The following is a 14,792-nucleotide window of genomic DNA, read 5'->3' on the forward strand; positions in this document are numbered from 1 at the left end:
GCCATCTTCCCGCGGGGCGCAGCGCGCACCGCCCCCGCCGCGCTCTCCCATTGGCCGGTTCGAGTCCCGCGGCCGGGCCGAGCGCGGCGGGGGATTCAAACGGCGGTGGCGGCGCGCGACCTGTCTGTCGTTTCCCTCCCGCCTTCTCCATTCTTTCCATCCAGAACCGCTGTGTGGGAGCGGAGCGGCTATGGCGGCTCGGGATCCCCCACAGCTCCCCGCCAGCCGCAGGACCGAGCCTGCTTTCCGCGGTGAGCGCTGTGGGGCGGGCACCGGGGCGAGGCAGGGAGGGGGCGGCTCAGAAAAGTGGGGTAACTTCGATTTAAACTAAAGTTCCATCTAAGTCATGGGATCAGAATGGTTTGGGTTGGAAGGGACCTTAAAGATCACCCAGTTCCAACCCTGGAGTTTCTGGTGCTTCTTGCTAGATTGGAGCTGGCTCCATCTCTCTGCTTGATATCGCATTTGAGATGGGGAGAGGCTGCAAATAGAGGTGATTATAGAAGAAGAGACATCTTTTCAGTACAGCTCATACTTCACATAAGACGTTATCATCTTCAAATAATGATCAATGTCTGGAAAGAACACTTGTTTGAAAGAAAACAGAGAGACATCCTGTCTAACTTCAAGAATATACAATGACTTATACAAGAAAGCTGGGGAGGGACTGTAGACCTCATCTGGAGTATTAGACCTCATCTGAAGTACTGTGTCCAGTTCTGGAATCCTCAGTACAAGAAGGATCTGTAACTGTTGGAACAAAGGTTTATAGTGATAGGACGAGGAGGAATGGATATAAACTGGAGAGGGGCAGATTTAGACTAGACATTAAGAAGAATTTCTTCACTATGAGAGTAGTGAGGCACTGGCATAGGTTGCCCAGGAAAGTTGTGGATGCCCCATCCCTGGAGGTGTTCAAGGCCAGGTTGAATGGGGCCTTGGACAGCCTGGTCTCATGGAGGTGTCCCTGCCTGTGAGAGAGGGGTTGGAACTGGATGATTTTTAAGGTCCCTTCCAACCTTAACTGTTTATGCTTCTATTCTGTGATTCTGTAATAATGTTAAAATTAGACCTTGAGAAGCAATAGAACATACATAATATTTCTGGGAAAATTTATACATATGCCTTTAAGTGGGAAATACATTCTGTCCCCAGCTTTTGTCTCGGTACACATGATTGATGGAGATCACTCCCTCACGTTGTCCAGCCCTGATAAAGGGTGCTTGCTTTCTAAAACTCCAAAACAAGTCTTAGAATGTTTGCCAGCATTTTTGGTATCAACAGGAGTTGGTCGCTTGTCTCTCAGGCTTTGGTGTCCCTTCCCATAGCTCATTACTGACTAGCCTGCTGTTACCCCTTTCCACCTTCAAATCTAGTTTAGAGCATTATTGATCAGTTCTGCCAGTTTTTGAGCGAAAACACTTCCCCTTCATTGGGAGGCAGATGCCAGTATACCTGATGATGAGTAGACCATCCCATGGTCAAAGAACCCAAAGTTCTGCTTATGACACCATCCTCAGAGCCATGTGTTGACCAGCTGGACCTGCCTGCTTAATTTGATATTATTCCCTGCTACTGACAGCATTGAAGGAAATGCCACCTGTGTACCTGACCCTTTAAGCAACCGTCCCAGGGCTCAGCAATCCGTTTTGATTGGTTTAGGATTTCTCCTTGCTATCTCCTTGCTATATGAAAAACTACTAGTGGGAAATAGTCTGAGGGCATTACCAGACTAGGGAGTTTTCTGGTTGTATCTCTTATCCTCGCCCCAGAGAGGCAGCAGACTTCTCTGTGGGTTTGGTCTGGTTGGCATTTTGGATCCTCTGTTCCCGTCAGAAGGGAGTCGCTGCATCCTCACAAGTGAAGAAGGAGGAGCTAATTGTTTCTCGGGACCAATGACAGGACCCGAGGGAATGGTGGGAAGATGTGCCAGGAGAGGTTTAGGTTGGATATTAGGAAAAGTCTCCTCACTCAGAGGGCAGTGGAGCACTGGAACCGCTCCCCAGGGAAGCAATTATGGCACCAAGCACGACAAGATGCAAGAAGCATTTGTACAACAACCTCAGACACATTGTGTAAATTTTGCGATTGTCCTATGCAAGGATAGGAGATGAAATCAATGATCCTTGTGTGTCCCTTCCAACTTGTCTCATTCTGTGATTCTTGGGAAGCAGGAGAGGAGGGCAAGTGCCTCAGGTGCGGTCCGAGACTGGGCGGCTCTTGACAGCAGTGCCTTTGAGCTGGGGGATGGCACAAGTGGGATGAGGAGACATTGCTCTCCCCGGCAGGGCTAGGGCCGCCATTCCTCCCCGCCCCGGTGGGTCCTCTACAGCCAAAGCCTTTCTTTGTGACAAAAAAACATGCCTTAAGACCATCCCACTGAAAAAAAACAAATGCCCTGATCTAGACATGCACTGTACTGTTCATCCATTTTGGGGGGGCTCTAGGATGCAGCAGTTTTTGGCAGGTATGCCTCTGGCACACACCCCCCTTCAGAAGGAGGTGATGTGCACTGACTCCTGGGCTTCATTCAGTGTAGGCTTGGATAGCTGTGCTAAAAAGGCACCATATCTTAAGTGAAATGTGATGTTGCTGCAAGCCTGAGTCTGAATCAGCTCTGTTGGTTGTGTGCTTTAAGTTCATGGTGTGTCAATGCATCAGAAAGAACTTGCCTTTTTCAGCTCTCCTGTACTTGACGGAGGTTCTGAGGGTTATTACCTCATTCTGTGGGGTCACAGCTTTTTACCATGGAGGGTGCACCATCAACAGCTTATTTATTTTCAGGATCAAAATTCAGGCTCTCAAAAGCAATATTGTTTTAGCGATTCCCACTATAAGCTTCAGTAATACAGAAATATGTCAGCCTTGAGGGAACGTGTTGATGGAGCTTGCAGAGGTTTCTAAGGTGTGGATCAAGAACAACAGGCAAGACAAAATATGAAATATAAAGAACACGTGCAAAGAGATTCAAAAGGGGACTTGTGCTGGCCTAGGAGGGGCAGAACCTAGGTTTCATAGGCAAGATCATCAAAGACTTCCATTTTTGAATGAACTTGCCTATGATGGAGGATGGTGCAATGTTATGAGTTCCTGTGTAAAGCCATAAAGGAATTGTTTTTCCTAGTAGAAGATAAGGCTTTAACTTGTGCTCTCACATCCCACTGCATGTGAAAGAATTGTAAGACTTGGAGTCTTAATAGTCCAGATTGTCTTTGTGGATTCTTGAGCTTGCTTTGGGTGGCAGGACCATCTTATGCCAGCTGCTTCCAGCAAACGAAGTTCACTGGCTCCCTACAGGAATAAGGAAAAGTCTCTGAAAAAGATCAGCTATGTAGTTCTATGAAGGACATAAGTCTGTGGTGTGCAGTCAGCCAGAGAAAACATGGGAAATAGTATCACGTTCTAGAATGACTTTCTGTATTAAGACATTGACAGCTGGTTTAAGACCTTTTCAAGACCATTTCGTGCTATTATTAACATTCCCGTTGGTCCGACATTTTATGTAGATGCCCAGACGACAACGGAAGAGAAGCAAATAGCTTTACAGATGGTCAGTTGGGTTCATGTGCATGGGGTTTTTCATGAGTGCTGTACTTGCCTCGCTACTGTCACAAGTGGAAAGTGTGCTTGCTGAACCAACAGTAAGTATGTGAAATACCAGGCAGACATCCTAAAGATAAAAGCATGAGCTTGATTTCCTTAGATAACAAAATTATGTTTCTTTTAGCTTAATGCAGCAAACCAGCCATCTTGTATAGATCTGAAATTACATTCAACTACCCTTTGAATATAGCCTTTTTCAAGAAATGAAAGAATATGTAAGACATCATAATGTGAATATTAAGCTAAAGACTTTCTTAATCTACAGTGTCTGTTTTATAATGTCTTGGTGCTTTTTCTAATTGCGCTTCTTTTTTTTTTTCTCTAAGAGACAAAGTTTGTCTGGCCTCACATTTTCATCTAAAATAGTAATAAGTCTGTTTTTTTAAATCCCCTAGAACAAAGACGACAAAAAGTTGAAGAATATCTATCAAGAAAAAAGACCTTTTCTGGTGTGCCCATTCAAGAAAACCAGGAACCGATCAGGTAGTATTTCTGCTATGGTTTATTTTCCATTAGAAAGGTCTGTGGCTGATGGTAAAGATGTAAATAGTAGTTCTTGCAGAGAACCTCAACCAAAAGGTGAGACTCTACAATGAGACTGGTAACCACATGGATTTCCAAAAGTCCTTTTTTTGTCAGCAAATACAAAAAATTTTTTTAAACAATTGCATAATAGCTGCAATTCATGAGCTCTATTATCTGTTCTTCTAGAGACTCAAGACAGGATGGGATACCCTCCTATGGTAGAGCTCTTGTTTCAGATCCCTCTTTGCTGTTTGCCTCTATAACCTTCTACAAATAACTTTTTTCCTCCTCTTTTTGCCCAGGCTATGCTGCATGTATTCACAATCTACTTGATCTAGCTTCATTGTATTTTTATAGTTACTAATTCACTATTTTATGCTATAAGTAAATATATTGTAATAAAACCCAGCCTGTTTGATGGCCAACAGGTAGGTATAATGTTCTGTAAACACTGTAGCAATACTCTCAATTTAGCATTTGATCTACTCTTCCTTGCTTTCAGTTTCTTCTCTGGCTATTAAATTCTAGGGATTTTCATTGTCTTCAGCTAACTCATTGTTTAGCACCATCATGCATGCGTGTGTGACTCGTGCTTTTATTTTGCAGATAGTTCCCTTTTGTGTGTTCTGCACCTGTGATTATTTATAAGGAAGTTGCAGCAGTTTGGGTGTTGGGATCTTTTCCCAAGTAAAATGTGATAGATGACAAGAAACAGCCTCAAGTTGTGCCAGAAGAAATTTAGATTGTGTATCAAGAAAAACCGCTTCACTATAAGGGCTGCCCAGCATTGGAACAGGCTGTCTAGGGAAGTGGTTGAGATATTTAAAAGATGTGTAGTCATGGCACTTAAGGACATGGTTTAGTGGTGTACTTTGCACTGTTAGGTCTATGGTTGGACTCGATGATCTTAAAGGTCTTTTCCAACCTCAGTGCTTCTGTGATTCTATGATTTCTGATTAGTTCTCTTAACTCTGGTATATGACCTGGAGGCGATAGTGTGATGCAGACTGCTTTCTCCAGCATTTCAAAGTCACCAGTTATCTTTATCTTTATTTACACTTATGTACCCTCATTTTCAACTCAGCTAGCTTCCAGAAGATCATCTGATGCAAAGATACCATTTGGTAACTGGAGCGCTAATTTTCAGTCACATGCAGTAGTGCCACGTTTCATATAATGAAGCATTAGAGAAAGAATTTGGATTTGTATCTTTAAACTGAGATGTCTTTCTTTTGAGCTGTCAATACATTTTCATAGTTGCTAGGAGACAATACTGGTCTTGGTGGTTTTGTTACTTACTGGGTAGTCAGCTCTGGTGCCTGACTGCAGGTTTGGGAACCTGTCAGTGTGGTAGGAGCTAGGTATCCTGGTTCAGACTCACCTGGCCTCTGATCTCATTGTAAGAGCTGAGCTTCAACTCCTTGTGCTGCTCCCTCTTCCCTCTCAACTGCAGCGTTTAGGAACTTCTGTAGCAGATGCATCAGGCCATACAGGTTGGTGTTCATCCTTCAACATGAGAATGGCGCCTCCAGTAAATAGGGCCAGTTCTTTTCTTCCGCTCTGGTAGTCCGCCCTTTATGGTGCAAGAAGGAATGCTTTGCAGCCTGGGTCCTGATCAATGATTGCTTAGCCATTTAATTTTTCTGGAGGAAGAGTACAAGCTGGACAGAAATACTCCAGTGTGAATTCATCCTGCAGACTGCCATCTAGACGATGTGAACTGACTCTAAAAATACATTCCTTTGTTATGTTGCAGGATGATTTAGGATGTCTTCTTTTTTTTTTTAAGCAGTAGCAGAACTAGGAGAGCAACTAGCAATAAACTGCAAGACACAATACAGCTCTCAACATCTCCAAAGCCTGGAATGGTAAGTCTCTCTCTGATACTCAAATACTGAAGGTGCTCTGTTTCTGTGGCAACAACATTCCTTGCTTGCTTATACTGTTATTTACGTAGTTTGCAGGTACAGAGGTGCAGTGTGTTGCTTAATATATACTTTTTAGAGAGCTGTCACTTTACTGTATATAATGGATCATATTGATATTCAGTTTGTACCTGACTGAATATCAATATGATCCAGGAGTTAAAAGGATACTATTATTGCTGAAATAATGATTCAATTTTACTGACTTTTCTTGAGACTTGCAGAACTCTTTGGATATATTTTCAGTCTTCAGGGAAGTTATTTAAAATCTGAGCGAAGTTTTCTGTCAGAGTAGAGAATTCTTTTATTGTAGACTGTTACTTGGAAAAAACCAAAAACTACGAACGAAAGTAACTGTTGAATGTGGGGTGATGCTGGCAAATCTAGGTAATCAGATATAGAAGCCTATACTTAATCAGTTCAAGGGAATGTTTTCCCTATAACATTTTGTGTTACTTTTCCAGAATTAAGATGCACATGGTTGAGCTGTTTAGAAATAGCAAAATACAGATTCTTCTCCGGACCTGTTCTCAAAGAAAGATGAGGGGGGAAAAAATAGACACAAAACCTGTGTTCATGTTAGATGGTTTTGAGTTCAGGTTCCAAAAGACTTGAGACACCTAGGGTTATTTGAGAAGGAAAGCTTTTGCTTAAAACTTCAAAACTGAGTGTTGAGGAGAAAAATGCCAATAGTGAGAACAAAAGTTTTATTAGAGATTTCCTGAAGAGAGACACTTTGTTCTGTGTTAATGTCTTGTGTGACTTCTAAAGTTGAGTTAAGCTACATAGCTTCCTTAAATATCAGCTCTTGTATTCAAGCTCTAGTTATTGGCTTGGTTGAAATTAACTTCTAAGCCTGAATGACAGATCAGGAGATGGGATACCATGTAGTTTTCTTACAATTCAAGGACATCTTCCTTAAGGGAGACTTCTCAGTGTTGTTATTCACTTTTTTTTTTTTTTTTCCCCTGCCTTTGAATCTTCCAATCTTCTATAAGTTGCTGTGTGGGATAATGCTGAATTAGTTGCTGTAAAGCATATTCTTTGGAGGAAAAGACTAGGGCCCACTTCTTGGCCTCTGGTCTAGGGTTATGCTGAGAACATAGAGTTGAGAGTTCCAGGGAGCAGTAAAGCCATATAAAAATCATGTCTATTCTTAAATACAGCCTCCTACAGCTCATTAGCAAGAAAAATTCTCCCTTTTCTAGCAACATATTTTAGTGCCTTACTTAGAGGCTTTATTCATTCCCTTTTGTTAGTAAGCTATCCATACTAAGCAGAGGAATGGTTCTGTGATTAAGTGATGGGGTATGTAAACTGAGATACTGCTTTTGACTATATACAGCTTCAAGCCAGTTTTTACTTTGACTCTTTTTAGAAGGTGCTTTTGGCAGTTATAAGCCAGCAGTTGCTTTAAGAGAATGTTGTTTCTGCAAGAAGAGTTTGGCCAAAGGTTAGGCCTTCTTACTCCCAAGGCAGAGTTTAAATAATCCTTATTTTATTTTCTAATGTGAATTCTGCAAAAAATAGTTGACAAATATTCTACTCAGTATATTTACACTACTTTTGTTGACAACTTTAAAGTGGTATTTACTGTTAAACACTTTAGTCCTGTAAGTGAAAGCCTCTATGGAAACAAGTAACGTGCTTCTCATGAATCTGCTTTTGATTTCAGGAAAATAAAGAGAATGCTGATAAACTGTCATGGGACCAATCAAGTGGAACCTCAGAAAAAAATGTTACTTTAAACTCCTCCACAATCACACTGACAAATTCCCTATCAGGCACAAACTATAATCCTGAAGATCATGTATCCAAGGATAGAGTCACTGAAATAAAATCTCGCCACCTGTCACTTAGCAAGTCCTTCTTGCAAATAAAAAGCAGGAAAGAGAAGGAGCTGATTGCAGAAAAACAAAATCTGAATGTCATCCTACCAAAGAAACCAGTGCTTGGTACATACCGTGGCAAAGTTATACAGTCCAAGATAAACTCCTTCCGAAAAGCACCAGTAAGTGAGAGGGAAAAGAGTTCTTTGCCAAACAAGAAGCTTCTTCCTTCTGCCACCAAACCAGCAGCAAGGTCTTTGTCCACAAGCAACTCCAGTGTAGTTTTGAAGACCAACAAAGTCACCAACTACCAGAGTTCTGTAAAACCAAGTGGTGTCCTCCCATCCCAGAGCAAACCATCCGGTAAAGTTGCTATTAACCCACAGTCCAGTCTGAAGAAACTGCAACCAACATCTGCTGTAGCACCAAGGAAAGTGACAGTTCAAAAAACAATTACTGAAAGGGGACCACAGCCACTGAAGGTTACTTCTAACCATTCTGACCGCAGAGCACTAGGAGTGAAGAAATGTGCAGATTTTTGTGAAGATGGAAGACCAGGAACTCCAGCAAAATCAATTTCTGTTTTTTCTAGTACAAAGCCAGGACAGGATTCTGAAACCAATTGTAATAGAAAATCTATTCTTCCAAAGAAGTCATCAGAAGAGAGAAGGTAACTGAATTACTTACTCACCACTGTAGCTTGATCTCAGGAGATATTTAGACCTTCTTTCCAAGAATGTCTGTTTTGATCTATTTCTTACTGTAGATGCGCTGACACAGAGAACTGAATGTTTGAACTTGATGCGCAAGGGTAGCAGGCTAAAACTGTAGACTTGGTAATGAGAAGTCAGGATTCAGACTACTGAAGCAGCTTTTCAGGCCTACAGCTTGTCCTGTGCAGTTATAAGCAGAAAATGTATAGTGCTTGAGCTCTCTGTTTTTTGGGATAAGTGTTGTGACAGCCTTTAGCATGACAGACAATACTGTAAGTGAATCACACATGCATGCCACTGCTTTAAAAAACAAAGATGATTGGTGCTGGATGTATATAGAAATGAGCTTGTTTATGGACTGAAGGAGAGTACTTGTCAATGACATTTTTCAGTTTCATGAACGCAAGTTAGACAATGAGGTGAAGATTGATAATCTGGAAGTTATGCAGTATTCTTAGTAAATCTCCTTGTAGAAAGTCATGTTTACTGGAAATTGGTGGTCCAGGGGTGTGGGGTTGAAATGAAATGTATTTGAAGACTGAATTCAGATTTTGAAAACTGTGCAATAGAGTTGTTCTGGGCTGTTCTCTATGCTTTGTGTCTCTAGAGGTAGTTTCTAGTTTTCTGGTTTGAAGTGGGATTAGGGAAGAGAGGTGGCACAGACAAACAAATTGGAAGCATTGGTTTTACCCTCCCTTAAAAAAAAAAAGGCCTGTAGCTTAACCCTCTTGTGGCTGCTGCAAAGGTAGAGATGAATGTATTTAGACTTGATAGATGCCTAACGCAGTTAATGATATGCATGGTTCTAAAACTTCCACACAGGTCTAAATGTCAGTTCCATTCCTTTTAGAATTAAAGAGAGAGAGAGAGAGATGAAGGATTATCTGTCTTTGTATGACTTATCCTAGTTAGTGTCAGTCAATGTAAAAAATTATATCTGTCACTTCAGCTAATAATATTCTTAAATGCAGAGCTCGCCTGGATGAATGGAGGGCATCTAGAGGAAAAGCGATGAGGAGACCTCCTATGTCTGCAGTTCTGGGACACCAGTCTAAAAGTGAAAACCAAGAATTGTCTTCTGGTGACTCTTCAGAGCATGTATTACATAGTGAAAAGGTCAACAAGACTCTTGCAGAATGTCTGCAGTTAACAGAACAGGTATTCAGTCCCTTGCCTACTGGATTCTCATCATATTAAGTCCCTACAACATGCAATTCCTACAGGCGTGCTGGATCTCTGAATCAGAGGCAGGAGAGTAACTGCACCCTGAGTTGTGCAATACACAAACACCCAAAGAAATTGATTATCAGTTAATCTTTGCTAACTTACTGAAGTACCTAATGAGGTTAAGCAATAATAGTAAAATAGCAAGGTGGAAAAGCTGTAGTGTAATGAGCGTATATCTGAAGAAATTAATCTAAAACAAGTTTGTATTTGCAGAAACTTGCCTGGACTTGCGAAGAAGTCTGATTAAAGTAGTTCTGAAGGTGTCTGTGTTGTACTATCTCTTCTTTTTACAATACTATACAAATAATTCTCATTTGGAAGAATAGGTGGATGGCAGTTCTGCTTCGGTTCATACTTCAGTCTCGGAAATACTTGTCATCTTTAACACTCAGGGTTACTCTCCTCCAAAAAAACTTGCTTTGTACTTCAAAATCAGCTATGTATAAATCAGCTACAGCACCTTGGAATTTTCACTGCATTTAAATATCTGCTCTTGTGTTGACTTTAGGGATGTCAAGGCAATGAAGTATGTGCCATGTTGGAAGATTTGACGCAGAGCATTCCTGGGGCTAAGAAGCTTGCGAATTATTGGATCTGTTGTATGCGTCTTGCACAGATGGGCCCTCTTGAAAAGCTTATTGCTGTCTATGAGGAAGCCATTTTGGCAGGAGCAATGGTGAGCAACTTGTCATGAAGTTTGAGATTAACAAATATAAAGGCGTAAAAGTATGGTGTATGAAACACAGCTACTTCTGATTTTCATAAATCCTTTTATAGCAAGAGAGCCAGGTGACCTGCTTGAACATAAAAATTGGATCTGGTTTGCTCTGTAACCATGTCAGATACTACTTTCAAGACAAAAAGTTTAGGGTCACTAAAATACCATATGATGTTCCACCTAGAAGAAATTAAGGACTGAGACTTCTAGTGTCATTATAAACCCCAAACAGAACTTCATTTTACATTTACTGATGGACTTAATTCTTGTGCTTTAATATCAGCAAGATTTTTGGGCATCAAATACAGCCTTAGTTCACCAAATATAGAAAATACAGCATTCAGTTTTGCTCTGACTTATGTCTGAATAGCATTAAATAAAGGGTTTGTAACATGAACATAGTGTGGTCTGTAACTGTTATACCAATAAGCTGAAGTGATGATTAATTTTGGAATTGCCTTTCTGAAACTATGTAACTTTTTTCCCAGCCTAAAGATGAACTACGACACACACTAATAGATATGCTGAAAAATACTGAAAGCCTTTTTAAGCCTGAAGATGGTAAGTTTGAGTACTCTGTTCTTGTTGAACATCTGGCTTGACAGGCAACACAAGCTAACTGCTTAAACTATTTGTGCCTATATTAAATTCTATTTCATGGAAACTTCTGTGATTATTTTGTACTCAATTGTCTTTGAAAACAACCTTGACTAAACTAATCCTTTCAATTGTGAGCATGTTAAAATTAATAGTGGTGATGCTTTCATATTCAAATTTTCTACTTAAGCTCTGTCAAAGTAATGCTGAGTTATTTTAACTGGATAAACAAAGAGTAAATAAAAGCACTTTTGTGAGCTAAAAATCAGTTGCTTTTTGACACACAAATTCCTTCACTGGCATGCTGATGGTTGTCTTGTGGCATAGTGTCAGTTAAGGGTGGTAAATATTCCACTTTTGAAAGCAAAGTAGCCATGTATGTTCCTGTTTAATATAACATAACCTGACAAGTATTTGATGCCAGAAACTGACTGAAATACTTCTTCAGAGCTGCTATGCTTGGGAAGGAAGAGAATGACTTCTCAGGATGTACTTAGCCTGAGTTTTCAGGTTGCAGGTTCTTGAAGGTGACTAAAGTTACTAGTAACTTAAATTGCTGTGGTTCAGACTCAACACATACTTAACTTTCATTCTTGTGTAAAGCTTTAAGATTTCTGAAATCTCTCTAAAACACTGACTTCTCTTTAGTTTTAACTAATCACAGCTGTACTTTCTTCAATATTTCAGTTTTAGGGGGAACTGTGACAGAAGCCCATTTAAGTGAGGGAGTAGAAGTGAGCAAGGAACCAAATTCACCTGTAGAGCAGGTTCGGGAGGCCTTCAAGGATCTTAGCTTCGACCAAAAACCAAAGGGTGATGACAAGGAAGCAGAGACTAGCAATGAACTGATCAAAAAAGAAGAAGTGGATTTAGACTTGAAACTAGGAGAAGAGATATTTCCAAAAAAGAATAAAAAGGACAAGACCAAAGAACGTATAAAAAAGAAAGGAAAACGTGAAACAGAAGAGCAGAATGAGGATGGGGTAAAAGATACAGCCCAAGCAGTTAATTCTCCTGAGAAGGAGAATGACACATTTTATTTAATGAGATGCAATCCATCTACCACATCATACTTGGAAAGGTAAGATTACTTCAGGTAACTGCAGAAAGTTTGCAGTGTCTGGGACAATAGTAACGTTTGTGTCCTATTGAAGCAGGGAGGCACTACATTTGTGAACACCTTGGTAAAAGCTCTTAAGACCTTAGGGTTTTTTTAGGGTGGCTTCCACTTCCTTCAGAAAGAAGCATTTTAAAATAAATTCCTGTGTTTACACAATCTCTTTTGCTTTCTGAATGCCTCAGTACAGAGTAATCAAACCTCTTTGTGGCAGAGACATGAATTCCAGGTTTAGGATCCCCTCCCACAGCACACATGGCTGTAGCAGTTCTACGCTGAGCTAGGTAAAGAGAGAGTGTCTCCAGGCCTTCCTTTCTCAACTGTGGATGTGGTTTTATGTCATACAAAAGAAGTGAAAATTATTTAGATTTAACTGTCCTATAAAGATTATCTTAACTGTATCTTGCGGCAAGAATCTGGATGGTAATCTCAGGACAGAACAGATAATATTTAAATTCTTTTTATGCTATAAGTTTTCTTCTAAGATAGCAGATGGAGGAAAGTTGTGCTCAGCTTTGTCATCTGATGAAGCTGGACTTCTGGGCAGCTGTCCATTATCCTTCACAGCAGGAAGAACTGTTTACCCCTATGGAATGAGGGGGGAATCTTCCTTTGGAAACTCTTCATAGTAGGTTCTCCAGATGATAATATTTTGCCCAAGAAATAGTTGTACATCTGGTTTTAACTGTATGCATAGGAAAGGTCCTGTTTGCTATTTCCTTTGACTATGGGAGTAGGAAGAGTTGAATATGAATTGTGACTTGCTGTTTCTGCTAGATGCTACGGAGGTAACTTGTATGATGGTGTGCCTATGTTTAGTGATTTTTTTTTTTTACTTTTCCTAAGTGTGAAGATGCACCATGAGGCAAATGGCTCCACTGCTAAAGACCTGAAAATTGTAACCCCTTTGCGATATTCTCAACGCATTCGGGAGAAGATGTGCAAGCAATTGGATACTGTTAAAGATCAAGATCCATGTGTCTCTTCATTTGAACAGCTGGGAGAACTGGAACCAAAAGCCACCACATTTATCGACAAACTGAGCCAAGCGCTCAAAGAAACAAGTGCTGAAATAGAAGAGTAAAAAGTAGTGTTCTTGCTACATGGGGGTTAAAGATGATAGATTCTTTTCAAGGAAAGTTGGGAGGAGGTTTTTAGCAGCTTTGAGAGAGGAGCTATCCAAAACTTGCGTGCGTGGCTTAAGATGAAATTTGACTGCCTGATTCACCAACCTTTAACGTTTTCAAGTTTCTGCCTTTTCAAAATTGTGGTAAATGTCTGTTTTAGTACTTATAAATAACAGTGTGTTCATGTTAAATATGGTTCATGAAATACTGAATTAAAAACTATTTTTAATGCTCCATAGGACTGTTTGGCTCTAGTATATTGCTAAGATCTACTGTTTTTCTCTTGCAATTCCTATAAATTCTTTAGAATTGTACAATCTAACTTTTAGATAAAGAAACATAAGCTTTCCAGTAGGGCCATGTCTACTACTGCAACATTTAGTTTTAAAAACTGATAGCAGCTGGTAAGATGTACACTAAGTCTTAACTGTTGTATTCATTTTTAGGGGTTATTTCAACAAAACTTAGTTTAATCCCTTTAGTTGCTGGGATTGCTCATGGTTACCTAATCTCCCTTAGATGAGGTCTGATACACTAATTACTATGTGACTGTTCTAATGTTGGTTTGCATTAGTCTGTAATATGGTACACTTATTAAACTACTCAACCAACTTGTATTTGTTCTTCATTTATGAGCTTTAGGCTGGAAATTAATTGCAGAACATGACTATAGACCTGAGACTGCAGTTCTGAAAGTTATTTCAGTCTATTCTTGAAATTAACTGTCAGAGCAGAACATAGTGAAATTTTTCACATTCAGCAGTGTTTCTGTATCTTCAGCATGCAGAGTTTATGTGAACTGTAACTTTAGTCTTAGGTGAGCATTTGTGTTTCAGTGTCAAACAACCTTGGTCCTCGTGGCTAGCTCAAATCTATTTGCAGAAGGGACATACTCTTTGCATCTAACTAGGTGCATCTAACAAGAAACCGAACTTTAGGTGCACTATTGCACTATATTGTCCTTAGAACCCTCCTGATTACTGATGAGCAAGTCCAACCATTCACTTCTAGTACTTCAAGGAGTAACACAGGATCAAGCGTGTCACAGTCAGGACATGGTCTAGGCAGGTACTTCTGGTTCTCTGTTGTGAAGGATTTAACTCTGCTGCCTTTCGTGGCTCATGCATTGATGAGGGCATGTCACGCCAGTTCTGTTTTGACATGGGCAGTGACTGGGACAGCGTGGAGACTACTCAGTGTATTTTAATTTATTTTTTTTTAACATGGATGTCTGTGAAGTGGGAATGCTTTTTCATTTGTGGAAACCAAAATGGTGGAAATCATTCTGTCAACACAACTGTCCAAGATTTCTATGGTTTGTGCAGCTTTAGCTGATTTTGTCTTTTTTTCAGACATTCACTTTTCTTTTATTGCAGAATATCCTATAGTTAAAGTTTTATTTACACATAAC

General features: G+C 40.2%; 1 protein-coding gene across 3 annotated transcripts; it reads left to right on the forward strand.

Annotated features, from left to right (window-relative positions):
* The first annotated feature begins 53 nt into the window (after positions 1 to 53).
* CKAP2 (cytoskeleton associated protein 2) lies at positions 54 to 13,983 on the forward strand. 3 transcript variants are annotated; one of them, XM_054082084.1, is made up of 9 exons: positions 54 to 251; positions 3,999 to 4,086; positions 5,918 to 5,996; positions 7,729 to 8,552; positions 9,567 to 9,753; positions 10,331 to 10,498; positions 11,029 to 11,101; positions 11,825 to 12,218; positions 13,101 to 13,983. In XM_054082084.1, exons 1-9 carry the CDS (start codon positions 191 to 193, stop codon positions 13,336 to 13,338), a joined length of 2,112 nt encoding a protein of 703 aa, XP_053938059.1. In that variant the 5' UTR covers positions 54 to 190; the 3' UTR covers positions 13,339 to 13,983. The 3 variants fall into 3 exon arrangements, with proteins under 3 accessions (XP_053938059.1, XP_053938063.1, XP_053938072.1); XM_054082088.1 differs by having other exon boundaries at positions 55 to 251; positions 5,921 to 5,996; XM_054082097.1 differs by lacking the exons at positions 54 to 251; positions 3,999 to 4,086 and adding an exon at positions 5,393 to 5,621 and having other exon boundaries at positions 5,921 to 5,996.
* Positions 13,984 to 14,792: the final 809 nt, after the last annotated feature.

Source organism: Cuculus canorus, chromosome 1 (genome assembly GCF_017976375.1).
Source record: "Cuculus canorus isolate bCucCan1 chromosome 1, bCucCan1.pri, whole genome shotgun sequence".
Lineage (NCBI taxonomy): Eukaryota > Metazoa > Chordata > Aves > Cuculiformes > Cuculidae > Cuculus > Cuculus canorus.